This window comes from Lissotriton vulgaris, chromosome 2_1 (assembly GCF_964263255.1).
Source record: "Lissotriton vulgaris chromosome 2_1, aLisVul1.2, whole genome shotgun sequence".
In the NCBI taxonomy this organism is placed as follows: Eukaryota; Metazoa; Chordata; class Amphibia; order Caudata; family Salamandridae; genus Lissotriton; species Lissotriton vulgaris.
The window spans coordinates 844,422,398-844,438,251 of NC_141687.1; the positions used below are offsets into that span (position 1 = coordinate 844,422,398).

The window sequence follows — 15,854 nt, forward strand, 5'->3', positions numbered from 1 at the left end:
GTTGTGGTATGTGCTGCTCCTGCGATCTGGGTCTGTTAGTGCTGCTTGTACCCACTGTGGGTGGGAGAAACATTAATTTGTGACTAATAAAAGCGAGCTAATCAACCCCATATGTGATGGGTAATGCTTTCGTAATGTCACATAAATCCCTGACTACATGGATGCTGAAGCAGTCTCACAAAGCCTACGCGCTGACAATTTTGTGGACCTTGGAATCCAGGGTCCGTAAACCCTCAGGATGACTCTTGGCCGCTGCAGCCACGCGATCAACATCTCTCAGGGGGACAGTGTACATTCATTGGGTATTATCGGGCCACGCCTTCCTCAACCCCCTCACATTCCCCTCCCCTTAGTTGCTGCAGTTGGTCAGGCCTTGTAGTCGAGCACTGCCATTGGGCAGATTTTGGAAAAGCCAGTGTGATCCAGCTGCCTGGGTGGATCAATATTTTTCGGTCTTTAAAGAGAGATTTCACGACAGAGAAGAGCTTGGCAGCTGCTTCTCCTTAACTAAGAGCCTATATATTCACCATCCCCGACACAGAAACCTGGCATTGCGCACACACAATCTGCCTCTGTTTTTTTTCCCTTTTTATTATTTACAGCTTAATTTGCATTGCAGTGAAAACATTTGGCAGCCACAACCCTCATTTATTAATGTTTCCAGCTCGCCTGCCAGTGAATTAAAGTGCAGTCCTTTCCAATCGGTTAATCTTTGCTTCTGTAATTGCTGTTGGGAGAAAGTTGTGAACTTGCTTTCAGGACAACCGGAAGTAGCATTTGGGGGAGTGACGCGTGTCTGCGAAGGATTCACAAGTGTACCTGGAAGTAAGAGAGTAGACAGTTTATCTCCCAGTGTTAAAAATAAAAAGTCGCCACTTTGGGCATTTGCACATATCCTCATTTTAACCTGCTTAGTGCCAATCAGGTAGCGGCGGGTAAATTATAGATTTGCTTCAGAGGTCCTCGAAATGGGTGCCACTGATTTCGATAGTGCCGGAGTATCAAGATACATCTGAGTGATGCTGTTGCAGAATCCCACTTCCTTCCTCACCCTACCCCATCATGATTTTAATGAGTTATTCTAGTCCGCAATCTCCAAGTTTTCCACAAAACGTAAACAGCAGGTTTTTGTTCAGCACTGTCTGCAGGGCTAGGCCAGGCATGTTAATGGCTGCTTAAGGTTTGCAGGCTGAAATTGGAAAGAAGTTATCGTTGTGGGTGCTACTAATTCTTGCACACGATTAGTTATGCCGCTGTACTTCTGTTGGAAACAGAGTACTGGATTGAAAATGAAATGTGAGCCATAGGACAAGAAAGATGCTAAAAATTCGTAATGTCTTACAGACCCGCCTTGGGGGTAAAAGAACAATTTTGGATCGATTGACCCTTCTTTTATGTGCTCCCAGAGAAATTTGCTGAGGAAAGTTCAGAAATATATACTAGTTTGCTCGTTCTTTGATTTCAGAAAAATGGCCCTGGTGGAAATCTGGCCCCTTCTTTGATCAGATTGATTCAGATTGTTCTATAGATCAGCTCAATAGATCATCTTTCAATGCAATAAAGATTGAGGAGGGGAGGTAATGGGACTCTGTTAAGCGGAAGATCTCCCATAATTATCCTGTGCTGGGGATAATGGTTTAGAGTTTTACTGAACACGACACCTTTAAAATCGTGCTCCACTGAATCCGAAACCCATTTCATTTGTGCGGATGTTCAAGCCCTATTAAACTGTGCTTCTAAGGGTGTGTGTCTTCCACAGTGAGCAGGAAAGTGGTCTCTCTGGTGAGGTGGGCCAGCGAATGCCTGGTCATGTGTAGCGGACCCACACACAATATTGTCTCTCATTAAAATTTAGGGTGTGGATTTTGTGTTTGAGGAAAGTTCTGAAATGACTCTAGTTGAGCCTGAATTGCCCGCAGTGCTGGCAGCTTCGCTCGCTGCCCCATTGATAATCACATCTGTTAAGGCGAGTGTGAGGGTTGTTCGTACTCCTTTCCTATTTCAGCTTTGCCCTCTTCGGAGAGGCTGACAGTGTGTGTGCAGCTTTGGGCCAGTTTTAATGGTGGCTTAATAGAGCACAGCCTAAGAGCCATAATCCGACCCAAAGCCCAACTTTTGCCATAATCTGATCCATACTTTTACTCTCCCTGATCAAAAAGTCTAGCCCTAAAATTAAGGTTAAGTCTGCATGGTACGATAACGTTAGCTCTGCCCCTCAGTGCAACCCTTACGGTTACCGTTCAGGTTACTCTTTTTAATGTAGTACCATTTTCAGGCACGGTATACATGTTTATGGTTCTTCCTGTGTCGTTTTACATTGATGTAGTGGTTTCTCAGTGTTGGGGGCACATCTTCATGGTATCTATTAAGTGTTGCTAAATCATATTGTCAAATCCTCTCTACAATCCTCCCAGAATCAAGTTCCCGATGCAGACCTCTATCAGACGTCTAAGGGCCTCTGCCATCAATCGCTGCTGACACTGGTCTTTTTAGATGTTCATGAGATGCAGCCACCAGTGACTCTGCCTACGTTCTTAATCTGATCCTACACACCTCGAACAAACAGCAGCAAAATGTTTTCCTTCCCACAGTTGGACCAGTAAGTATAGTCTCAGTGCTATCCCAAACTAGGTTATATCTCACCTAGACCACAATGATTTAGCCTGCCAAAGCCCTTTCACCGGGTCACTCTGTCTACAGACCTGCACACTCCACTCCTTGTTTCCAGTGGCCCTGAGACCCTCCTCTGTGGTGACCATTAAAGGTGTAAATGGTCGAAAAACTCTCCAAGGTCACTTTCCCTCTCCATGCCCGGGTTCTCTGCCCCTCTTTTTACAAAAAAGGGAAAACCTAACCTGTGAATATTTCTCTAGTTAATGTGCATCTTGCCACAGTTGATTTCTTACTTTCAGCTAAACAAACAATGCTATTGCCTACTACTTTAAAAAAAAATGGATAGGGTTTTTCTTGCGGCAGTATACAGGACATTTCTTTTAGAAAGGTTACCCCTTACAAAGTACATTTGAAACTTCTTAGGCCTCTTGGATTGTTATTGGTAAGAGTGGAGTATCCGTTGATCGGGATGAAGTGAGACGAGGTGACTCTGTTCCCTCCGCCTTCACACGAGGGTGCTTAGGCACACCAGGATCTGAAACCCACTTGAGGGTCAAATCCAACACTGGTTTATCTGGTGTCCTTGTGCTCCTCCAAGAAGCCAAGATTGGAAATGGAATTCTGGAAGTGATACATTTTTTATCTAAATCCACACCCATCCAACCACTTGACAAAATGTTTGATTAGTGTAATGCTCAGATGAATCCCCTTCCTGTTTCTACCACCTATTAATAAAAGCTAGCTTTTATATCACCTGTCATACAGCACACCCTGTGATTAAGATTTGTTAATTTGACCTAGCCTGCAATCTATGGCTTCCTAGAATTCTAACTTGTGACGCTCATGTCACTGTGTAGCGAGTGCTTTAACTCACTGAATCAGCTTGTTGACAAATGTTTATTTTAGATTTTGCGCCAGTGCCTTTTTTTCTGTCCACACAAGAATATGCTTCTGCAAGTAATGCTCAATGAAAACAGTGAGTTCTTGATGTGAGAGAATTTCCATCAGCAGAGCCTTCCAATTGGTTGGTTGATCGATAGATGAAACGTTACGTCATTAAGGTTGTATCCATAGGCGCTGTGCAATACCTTTGAATCTGAGTGCAACATAACCTCAACACATGATGGCCATCATTTTACTGACTTAGGTTCTTGACCGTGACATAGACTTCTGAAATGTACTAGTGAAGTAGAGTCGAGGGATATGTGTTTAAATAACCTCCCTTGTTCTTTTATTGCAGATGCCTTTGTTAATAGCCAAGAATGGACGTTAAGTCGTGCAGTGCCAGAGCTCAAAGTGGTGAGTCCATTACTTCCAATGTTCCTTATTTTGTCCTGTCTTGCTGACGTCCCTCTCGTTCTTTTTTGTTTCACTCAGCCATGCAGATCTCTTATTTATTTGTGTTACCCCTAGAAGAAGATATCCTTGCCATCAGACTCACATTTTTTATGTTTTTTTGTAACGGCCTGCACTTTACTAGAGGAAGACAATATAAAACCCCTGTTTCTTTAACTTAGTCCTTTCCAATCTGATGTCTCCCAGTACTTTTTTATGGACATATTGAGTTTTTTGTTATGTTAGATTTGACTTGACTTGATGGTACTCCAAATTGCACCAGTGAGGTCAGGTTACTAATTTATATTGTGATAAATCGTATAGTGTACTGCAAGGACCACAGGGCACCCATGATGTCTTACAAATAAATTGTGTGCCTTAAGAATTACCTCTTATGTAGGAAAAATGCACAGTACCTTGCCCAGTAAGTGGCATGTGAAATGGAGCACTTAACTTTCTCTGGACACTACTACGAATCCAGTGGTTACCTCCGGGTGGAGGTTTGCATATCAGAAAACAAAACCCTATGATAATGCACTAAGAGCAATGTAATAGCGGAGAATCAAGATATACCGCTACACCATCTATGTGCGTGTATGAGGGTTTTTATGAAGTCCATTGAGTATTAAAAACCCTGGCTACGTAGTTACAAGAAGTCCATTCTCCCTCTAAATGATTTTTTGATAAAAGCCTGGAAGCTGAATGGACACAGATTTCTTTCTCAATCCCCCCCCCCCCCTTTCACCTTGATTGAAACAATACTATTCTGAAACACCTTCTCCGGGCCTCTAGGCAGCCTGAATCTGACTAAACCCTCGACCGCAGTGGAGGGGGGCTGAGCAAGCCACAAGAGCCAAGGGGTGGAGACTAATGCTGTTAATCTGTCCTGTGGACGGAAGAGACACAACACTGGAGCCAGGTAACTGCAAACAACATATATTATAGATGTAGAATACAACACCACCAGTACGGAGGCATACAATCGGTCTGTGAACTTGAAAGTGCGAAACCCTGCGCTGAAAGTTCGCTGAAGCAGTGACATATTAACTTTTATACATGGCACAGAGGAGTGTTATCAGGGCTCAGTTCAGGCTGGGCCACTGCCACAACAGAAAGTCACAGGAGATAGGCCGGTCAAACCCTCTTGCGTGCTGGAAGACAACTTGTCCACCCAAGATAGTTTTCCTGGTGTCGTGGAAGAGGTGATGTATAGTCTCCTCCCAGCAGGTGTGATTTAAAAATATATATAATATTTAGAGTTGTATGTAGCGCGAACTAGACCCGAGATATCGGGTATCAGAGCACTTTACATGACCACCAGTTTCGTTGACCCTAAAATAGTTGAACTTCTCTTCGAACTGTCCATGGTCTTATCTTATCTGTGGAGTCCTTTAGGTCTGAGGTACAGTAAGTGGGGGCTGTACCCTGGGTGCCGAGGACAAGACATGACAATGACAGTGATTCATGCACCTGTCTGTTAAGTGAAAGAAAGCCCCATTTACTGAACGCAACTGTGTTCTTACTAATAACACAATAAATGTCTTATTCCAATAAATATAATTTGTAACAGCTATGACATTATTTAATAGACTTCAAGTAGTCCCAAGGCCCCTTTTCTCTGTACCAGGTTTGACCCTGCTTCTCTTCCCTGCATATATTAGTACATTAAGATTCACAGCTGCAAGGTGTAATGCCCGAATCCAATGTAGGACACTTTAAGCCAGTACTCCTTGTAAGAGACTCATTCAAAATGACACACTTTCCATAAAAAAACATCTCCCATGAGTTCCTTTATCTTGTCCAGTGAAAACTGAGTTCATGGCAGAAAGAATAATAGTCCATTTAGCAAAGTACTTCACCACTTAATTTAAGAGGAGAAAGAATTGAATTATGGAAAAGCAGAGGCACCCACACCAATGCAGTCCTAATGCACCAGACTGCTTTACTGCCGAGGTTGCTAAAGTTGGAATTATAACGGAAAGAGCTGCTCTTGATGCTTCGAGTGCAGGCCTGCCTACTTACTCATCCTTCCCTGAGCTCTCTCTGCCAACCCACTGCATCTGGTAGACTCTTGTGTGAGCCCAGGCAGAGACAAGTGGGAGCCTGTACTTGGAGGCACTCTTTTGTCACACAGCCTCTTTTGTCTCTGGTACTTCAGTTATAAACCAGGCTGAAGGCAATCTCTTCTTTTGAGGGCAATGTCTTCATAAAGAGGGAATTATGGAATAAGAAAGGGAGTTTGTGGCCAGAGATGTCTGGGGGAGTGTTCAAGTTCCTAGGTTACTTGTGGGAAATGTGAGACCAGTATAAAGCACAGCACAAGAGGGCAGGGGGGAAGATGATGAAAAGGACAGCAAGACCTCCCGGGGTCAGACTAGGGCCTTGGACATTGTGACATTTTGCATAGTGTTCCTCAATGAGAAGGGCTGTTTTTTGCTTGTCACCACACTGCACATGCAGAAGGATTTTGGAAAATAAAAACTTTTGTTACATTAGTAAAGAGGAGCGGAAGTTTGCAAGAGAGAAATTTGAAAAATCAGCCTGGTTTGGGGTCCGATATTACTAGATTACAGGGAGGAATTGCTAAAGTAGTATATCCAAGCACTATCTGAGTGGGGGGTGGAGACGGGTACTTTAGCAGTGCAGGATGTTCCAAGGACGTTGACCTTTCAGTAGGCTGGCTGCTCTAGGTTGATTTGGTGAATGAATTTAGAATGGATTGACTGAAGGATTTAACAGAAGGTTTGAAGAAACTGTGTACCGGGGCATATAGCAGTGGTCTTCAAACGTTTAATGCCACCCCACCACCCCCCAGTATAAAAACAAAAATCCTTGCCCCCCAGAACTTTTTGCAATTATTCTATTCAGTTTGCAATGTTTAAATAGTCTAGACTATTCAAACATTAGAGTTAGGTTAAACCTTTTTGAAATGGCCCATTACGGAGTTGCTGACTGCTGATCATTTGTTTTCAGATTAAGACAAAGCACTGCTATCAGCATGATGATTCTTTTGACCATAGCCTGACGCCCCACCCCTGGGATTAAAGTCCATCCCCCAGTTTGAAGACCCCTAGCATATAGGGTCATATTGGTTCTAATGTAAGGGGCAACTACACAGGCTTTCTGAGTAAATGGAAATGAGGGTTGTGGAAAGCTGTTCTGTAAAATAAGGAGCTGTTGGGGGTGAAATTGATAACAAGTAACCAATAAAGCCAACCTGTCGGGTATTAAACTAATTTCTGAAAAGAAATACAAGTCATCAAAGTCCATAATAACGAGCAGATCTTGGTGAAAGAGGGTGTAGCAAAGACTGGATGCTGTATAAGGAGTCTTAGTCAGCTGATCATGTTTCTCCCTGTAAGGGTTGCACTGGATAATAGCAACTCACATACCATAAACAGTGGCAGCCATGGGTTTGGTGTATGTGGGCAGCTATATGCATGTTATGCCACAGACAGGCAAACATGATAGGATCTCTGAGGGAAAGAGGATACATCTCAGATTTTCTCTTGGATCCTCTACAGTTGGAAGCAAAGACATTTGTTCTTCCATCACCACATTTAATTTACTTGGTTAACAATTCTATAATCAAGCACACCAGATACAGCATTATACTATTATCTCACATTTGAAAATTCGTGTTAAATCTGTGTCAACATGTGATCATACCTCATTCTGTTTTTAGTCACTAAGTGTGAGCAATTTACCTTGATTGCTCAATTTATGGTATGTCATACAACATTATGGCTGTTTCCCAAATTGACTTCTGGAGGTCTAGTATTGAAATCCCAGCGGTAGCATGATTGGCTTTTTTGCTGCAGATATTGTTGTTAGGGAACAACTAAGATTGTCAAAGATGATGCTACATGTTCTCCCTGCTGGTGCTAGATGCTGCTACTTTAATAGTTGTCCAAGGTTGATAAGAGCCGCTTTACTCATATGAGTTGGTACAAAGGTTTGCAACAAATACAGGATAACCGAGGAATACAAGACAAGATCCAGCCCAAGCTATTTTATTTTAAAACGATAAACTTTTTTTTTTACTGTTGAAGGAACGGAGCTGTTTAAATGGTGAACAATGTTGAAAACTGTGAGTCTCAAGTTCTTACCGGTCCAGCTTTATGACCCCAAACAGACCAGGCCCAATAGAGAACAAACAGATGCTAAGTCCTAGTGAACAAATAGGGTTATGTTACACTTTGACCCAGACTTCACAAAGGACCGGAACACTTTAGTTCCAATGTCTAGAAAGCTCTCAGATGCTTATTAATCAACGGGATATTCAGTTGGGCATTGTTACCAGAGGCACAGACAAAGTAACAAGAATTAGCACACTCGTTTCAGGGATCCCGGACCACAGGTTTGCGATCTACTATTGTAGGGGGTATTATGTTGGCTAGGCAGAGACAGAGGGCGTCTCACCTTCTCTTGTTGTTGTCCTGGTAGACCTTCATAATATCTCGATTTTCTCTCTTGGGCTGCTCCATGGTCTGTGTCTGCAGTAAAAATACTGTATCTAGGGCAGTGCCCATCTTTTGTCCGGTGGATGCTTCTAGACATCATTCCAGCACACTGAGGTAGTAGGTAGACACTTCAGATCCATTTAAGCACCCTGGGCTCTTGAACCAAACTTATTCGTAGCTTGGTCCCAGCTGGAGGAATTAGGCAACATATAGTTGGGACATTCAAGAAGCACTTTTCTATTCTATGCAGATCTTCAGGGGCGTAGATCTCCAAATTATGGATGTAGGACATTAGTATATATTCTGTCCAAGAAAGATGGATAGGACCTTGGGTCCAACTTGCAATAATCAGGTGACTTTGTTTGACATTTTAGGTGATCTGTCTCTTCTCAAAGTAGGCATTTGTATGTGTTCCATTTTGAAGTGGGGGTGGGGGAGAGAGGACTACCTGGGCTGGCACATTTTCGAGCTGTAAGGCTGGCTGCACATCTCCTCTTTTGTGATCCTACAGCATTCGACTAGTGGCTTCAAGAGGAGTATAGCCTCGTCCACAGTGCAGGACCTTTGTTGTCGCATCACAATACTGCAATCATACCGATCTTGAGTCATTCATTAATTAACCTATTTTAATACATGATCTGTTGGAGAGAGGGCCTAGTAATGTCGAGGGAAGGGTCAGTAGTTCTTATCTCTGTGGGTAACTAAAAAGGCTTCTATCGCGCCAGGATACTTTGCAGTAGCAGAGCGCGCTACAAAACATTTTATAACATAACATAACTTTCAGGAAGATATTTAAAAAAATGCAGAGTAGGATATCGGCATGAACCCCTCCCCACTCTATATCACCCTTCTCAATAGTGCCAATGACACCGTCTCTGGGTGACCTATTAGCATTGTGTAATTAAAAAAATCTCTGCCTTTGGCCAGGTTTTTCAGTCTGTCACCTCAAGTATCAGGAGTTCTAGACACCCTCCTACTAGCCATACCGAAACGTCTTTTAGAAATAAGAAACGGACTAGCACAGAACGTGTTTAAGGATGTGGGTGTGGGAAGAGCAGGAGTGATATTAACGAATGACGAAACTGTAGGTTTTATCACAACCCCAGAAAGAATCTGAAATACTATATTTGTGGGCAGAATTTCAGAACTTTGTTACACTTTCCAGTGGAATTGAAGAGTTGCTAAGTAAAGAGGAGTGTTCAACAGCGCCGTTAATGCGGATAGCGAAAATATTTTTCAAACTGGTTGTGCCACAGACCCTAGTTTATATCACCGGTACTTTGATTTTCTATATAAATACACACCCACGTCCCTTTCTCTTCTTCATCTTTCTCATGGTTGCTTCCCGGCCTTAGCCTCATTGCCTGATCTAGTTTCCTGGTTTTCAGCCACCAAGCCTCCTTAACCACATGCGCGCTAGCGCAATTTTGCTCCTACGCTGAGATTTTCAAAACCGCATGTTACGTGACAAGCTGGGCTCGTCATCAGCGTGCGAGCGGGCTACACCATGACGAGCCCAGCTCGTCATCAGCGTCGAAGGGGTTAATACCGAACACTGATTCACTCAGATTGGCTTTATTGCGTCTTGTCAACAAGCTTTCCGGCCCGTCAGTCAAGCCACTCCTGGATGCCGTTAAAGCTTCATTTGTGCAGATGAGATGATTGCCTTTCTGGGCAAACTCATTGATTGGCTTGAAACCAGGCAGCGTAATCTCCTCAAGAGATTATTCAGTTTTCCAGCTTCAACAATTCAGTCTCAATCCGGCTGGAACTTTCTCTTTTAAGAGAGTCTGTGGTGCAACATGCAAGTCTAATACACTTTTAGTGCTGCTGTCGCGAAATCGAGAGAATATCATTAACATCTGTCCCAGGACGGGAGAGCTAGAGCTTTGGACTGACCACAGATAAACGTGCTCTACGTCTGTCTTGAGGCCTTAGGAGCATTAAATCTGCTGCTGCCCTGGAAAGAGAGATCTTCTTTTGTACAGGTTTAAAAGTATCCCAATTTAACAGTGACATTTAAAATATTTTCATTTAGACTATACAATATGTCTAAATGAGAAGCTGCTCCGATTAGTAGTTGCGTGGCACTATCCATGAGTGAACCAGCCCAATTTGATGGAGTCATCTCCACTGGCAAGAACTTTTATGTGAGACTGCGCTTCTTGATATTGGTGCACACAAGCAATCATGGGTTCACCACACAAGTATTGTTGCCAGCAGGCGGTCAAAGAGAGTTTAGCCCACTTCCTATGCTGCTGTCTAGCACTCCAGTATCAATCAATCAGTTCGGATTTGTAGAGAACGGCTAATCACCCGCAAGTGTATCCAAGCGCTGGGTTATTGCTGGGATCAGTCAAAGAGCCAGGTCTTGAGTCTTTTTCTGAATTCTGGGAGGTGGGGATGCTGTTCTGAGGTGAAAGGAGATCGTTCCAGGACTTGGCGGTGAAGTACGAGATGGGTCATCCTTCACTGTGGCTTTGTCGAATGCGGAGAGTGTGTGCGAGGGCGAAGGATGCGGAGCGCCATTGTCTGGAAGGTTGGTGGAAGTTCAGGTGGTGGTTGATACATTCTGGCCTTGGTTGTGGAGGGCCTTGTAGGCATGTGTCAGTATCTTGAATTGGATAGGGAGCCAGTGGATGTTCCTGAGGTGGGTGATGTGGGTACCTTTGGGGAGGTCGAGGTTGAGTTAGACAGCTGAGTTCTGTATCGTCTGGAGTCTATTTAGGAGTTAGGAGGTGATTCCTGCATAGAGTGCTTTGCCATACTCCAACCGACTGTTGACTATGGCTTGGTTGGCGGTTTTCCTGGTGTTGATGGGGATCCATTGGAAGATTTTTCGGAGCATGCTGAGGATGCAGAAGCAGGCAGAGGAGACTGGGTAGATCTGTCGTTTCATGGAGAGTTTGCTGTCCAGGATGGTGCTAAGATTACGGGCATGGTCTATCGGTGTGGGTCCAATTTCAGAGGTCCACCAGGTGTCATTCTACAGGGAGGTGTTGCCACCAAAAATCAGCAATTCCCTCTTTTCTTTGTTGAGCATGAAAGAACATTCTTGCTAGATATACTCTTTTTTAAGCACATTGTGCTTTCATTTATGTAAGGATACTATTGTTCTGTATTTTAATTGTCTACACATCTTTAAAAAAATATTTTTATGTATTTTATTCATTTGCAGTTTTATACAGAGTGAATAAGACCCAATGGGTGTCATAACACTTCACATTAGAATAGTTACTAACAAGTATTTTACATGTCAACAGATTCACAAAAGAACAGAGCATGTAAGCAACTTAACCAAGACATTGTTTCAGTTAATACCTAATAAGGCTAAAGGAATTCTAGATTTGAGTAGTGCATTGTTTGTCCAGTAGACAACGTCTTATTGTTTATACAGCTTGTGTTCATAGCAGTATCTGGACTGTACTGAGTGATGCTTCTAATATGGCCGGTGATGTGGGTGTTCTATGTTCATCATATTTCTGGGTGGTTTAGCTGTTAACTTTTTTTAAACTGTTTTATTTGAACATGTATATTGAAAAGAGACAATGCAAAACATAAACTTATCAGTGTTGAGATCCTGCAAAACAATGCTGGTCACGATTATCTGAGCATACATATTGATGCCCTAGCTCATCTATACCATTAGTTTATCGAGGTACATAGTTGCTTATCGATTTGTTATTAACATTGCAAAAGCGGTTTTGTAAAGGTTCATCAAAGCAGTGTGCCATTGAAAGACTGATATTTTTATCTAATACCCCGGATTAGTTCTACCCCTTGATTAATATACTTTTTATTTATGTGTAAAACGGCAGGTTTGCAATTCCCAGAAAAATCAGTTTAGTAATGCTTTTGCAGACTATTTTAAAATAATTTTTGACTGCTATAAATGTTATTTAAATTAATTTTAAATTGTTATTGCTGGACTATATATTATCATGTTCAAGCCATTATTTTACGTAATTTCAAATTCTCATTATTCTATGTTTTTTACTAAACGGGCAATAGTTATTTCATTCATAGTTTTCTGCTGCAGAATCATGGATTCTCCAGTATTGGGGTATCTTTCATAGATTCACAGGCCTGAATCATTCCCCGTCGTCGGAGTGGGAGTCCCACAGTACATAAAATAGCAATAATTATGCACATAATAACCATAGCATAGGTAACATAGAACCAGGATGTAAAGTAGCCAGAAAGTAAAAGGAAAAAAAACTTCTACATTCATGACTTGTCCAAGTCATTATATACAGTTCAAACTGCAGTCAATCAGGCGACGGCACCCTCTAGAATGTTCTCCTCAGAGGCTCAGGCTTTCAGATTTTCTACTGCACGTTGTGTGCAGGGAGTCTCCCTGAGCGCTGCTCAGTACTTTTCAATTTTTTTCAAGGAATTCTTCATTTCATGATGTCTTCATCTAAGAAATCTCTCTTTTGACCCCGTGATTCTTGTGGGAAGCTTCAGCTGTTTTCTGAGGACCCCCACAAGAAGTGCATTTATTGCTTGTATCCTGATCACCAGGTGAGAGACTGCAAGATCTGCAGAACCTTCTTTCAAAAAACCCTCAGAGACAGAGAAGGACGTCTACTTCTGTGGCTACAGAAGATTAAAGATCAAGACAACCCCTTATCTGATGTGGGGAGTGTTGCCTCTGGCAAAACTGTGTCCTCTAGGAAGAGGAGTGCTAAGCAAGATTTCTCTTCTCCTGGGGCAAAGGTGTCGAAAAAACAGCACACCTCAAATGGTGCTGAATTGCCTTGACCCTCAAAAAAGGCTCCTCCACCTTCTAAAAGTAAGCCTCTGCCTACTACGCCCCGAGAAAAACTGCGATGTCTCTGGATTCAAAACGACTTTGAGAAGGATTTACCGCAGAAACTGGTTCCATCGACGACATCGACATCTTCGTCGACGAAGCTTACTGTTGATGCTACGACGACGTCGACTGCCACCTTCTCGCCGCCGAGACCACACATGATCATGTTGTCGGCATCATTGCCGTCGACGCTGGTATCCGTCTCAGTGAAGCCAATCTCGTTGACGAAGGAAATTAAATCTACAGTCGACGTTCCTTCGACAATGAAGATTAGAATGGTCTCGTAGACGGCCGCCTCGTTGACGGCAGCCTCATTGAAGGCAGCCTCTTTGTCGAAGGCCGCCTCGTCGCCGAAGACTACCTCTTCGCCGACAACTGCATTGTAGTCGACGACCGCCTCGTTGACGATTACCTCATTGACACCAGCTCCGTCGACGACTCAGTCGACGGCTCCCTCGTCGACGCTACAATTCTCTTCATGCACAGCGTTGCAGGTTTGGTCAGCGTCTACGGCATCTTCTACACTGTCTACTACGTCTACGCACTTGCCTCCATTGACAACAGCATCTTCCTTTCTGCATAGGTGTGGATCTTCATTGGAGGCCCTCTCTCCACTTCATATTTTCCCCTACTAAGGTACCTCTAGTGTTACCTGAACAGTTGCTGGATTATGGAGAGGATGATGAGGAATCGGAAGAGGATGACAGATTTCGCACTGCCAGGCGCCCTTCAGAATTATTCATCAAATATCACAAGGAGGATCAGGATGATAATCCTTCCCCAGAGACTGTTGGTCCAGCTCCAGATGCGATCCCTACGGCTCAAATGCCTTTGGCTCTGTAAAATAATCTACAGTTCATGTTGGATGATTATTATCGCCGTTTCCCTCCATCCTAATTGGCGTAGTCTATTCCACCGACACCTGTCCCTCAAACTTCCTCTTCTGCATTGAGGTCGCCCCGACCACGTCCTCCAGTGCCTTTTCATGATTCTCACACCTCATACGACGATAGGGAGGAAGGAGAATTGGACGACAAATCTCTTCTTACAGAGTAGATACAAACTCCGTCTCCTTCAACTCCGGCTCCCATAGATTCCCCTCCAGTTGACACTGGAGGTTTTCATCTTCTTATGGAAAGGGCAACACAAAGGTTCCTCAGGCCTATGGAAACAAAGAAGGAGGAGGGTTTCCTATACTACTTTAAGGTTCAACCGAAGAAGCAGGTACAGACTATTCCAATCATTGATTTCATTTGGCAGGAGGGATTGAAGGTCATGAAAGCTCCTGCTTCTGTTCCTGTGGTCCTGCTCCGCCTCGACAAAAAATATAAAGCACCAGATAATTCGCCTGCATGCCTCATAGGTCAACCAAAAGCTGACTCTGTTATTGCCCAAGCAGCACAACGACGAGCGAGAAACCCCTCCTCTCCGGTTACAGCTCCACCGTTTCAGGATGGCAGACGATTGGACGCTATTGGAAGAAATGTTTCGACCATGGCAGCGTCGACCGTCCGTGCTGCTAATTCACTGGCCATTTTAGGCCGATACGATTGGCAGATGTGGTCGGACATCCCTCCCTATATCGACATGTTGCCTGAGCCATCTAAATCGGAAGCATTAAAGATCCTGCAAGAAGGAGAACGTATCTCTGCTGAAATCATAGATTCGGCCATGGATGTTGCATCTACCGGCTTTAGGCAACTAGCAGGGGCCTCAGTACTACGGCGGCAAGGCTGACTGAAATTTACATCTTTTCACCAGGCAGTTCAGGCAAAAATAATTGATATGCCGTTTGATGGCGAATCACTGTTTGACCAACATGTGGATGAGGCCTTTATGGCCATCAAGAAGGATACCGAGACAGCAAGATCTCTCAGCACTCTCCAGTTTCGGAAGCCACCCTTTTGTTGCTTTAAGGGCCGTCGATCCTTTTCTGGTCGAGGAGACTATAACCAACAAAGGTCGTACCAATCCTTCAAAGTAACAAACGATACCAGTCTCAACGCCAACAGTCCTACAGACAACCAAATGCCTCCTATTCACAGAATAAGAGAAATCCCTCCTACAACGGACGAGATACGTCTAAAAAACAGTAACAATTGCCACCTATTCTACCGCGTACCCCTTTAAGAGTTGGAGGGAGAATCTCCTAATTTTACCCGAATTGGTCCGCTATAACATCAGACCAGTGGGTCCTGGACATTGTGGCCCGAGGCCATGTTCTAGAGTTCATAAAGATTCCTCCAAACTCTCCTCCCAAAGGCCCACCTCCAGCTCATCTCAAGGAGCATTTTCCCCAAATAAATGTGATGCTACGAAAAAGAGCGATCAATGTGGTCCCTCAATTGAAAAGAGGAACCAGGTTTTATTCAAGATTTTTCATGATAAAGAAAAAAATCAGGAGAATGGCGCCCCATCCTAGATCTTCGCTCCCTCAACAATTACTTCAAAAAGTTATCCTTCCGGATGTTGACGCTTCAAGAAATCCTTCAACTCCTCCCTGCGGGGGGATCACATGGCCACCTCCAAGACGCGTGTTTCCATGAACCAATTCTACCCAGACACCGAAAATTGCTACGTTCCGCACCCCATATGTTTATCAAGGTTCTAGCACCGGTGGCTGCACA

At 43.6% G+C, this 15,854-nt stretch overlaps 1 protein-coding gene across 5 annotated transcripts in view; it reads left to right on the forward strand.

Annotated features, from left to right (window-relative positions):
- The window catches only part of AGAP1 (ArfGAP with GTPase domain, ankyrin repeat and PH domain 1), a 1,113,642-nt gene that overhangs the window by 429,427 nt on the left and 668,361 nt on the right, over positions 1 to 15,854 (forward strand). For all 5 annotated transcript variants that reach the window (XM_086956296.1, XM_086956297.1, XM_086956294.1 and 2 more), the window contains exon 2: positions 3,854 to 3,912. In XM_086956296.1, the coding sequence (XP_086812422.1) occupies positions 3,854 to 3,912 (59 nt within the window). The remainder of the gene's footprint in view (positions 1 to 3,853; positions 3,913 to 15,854) is intronic.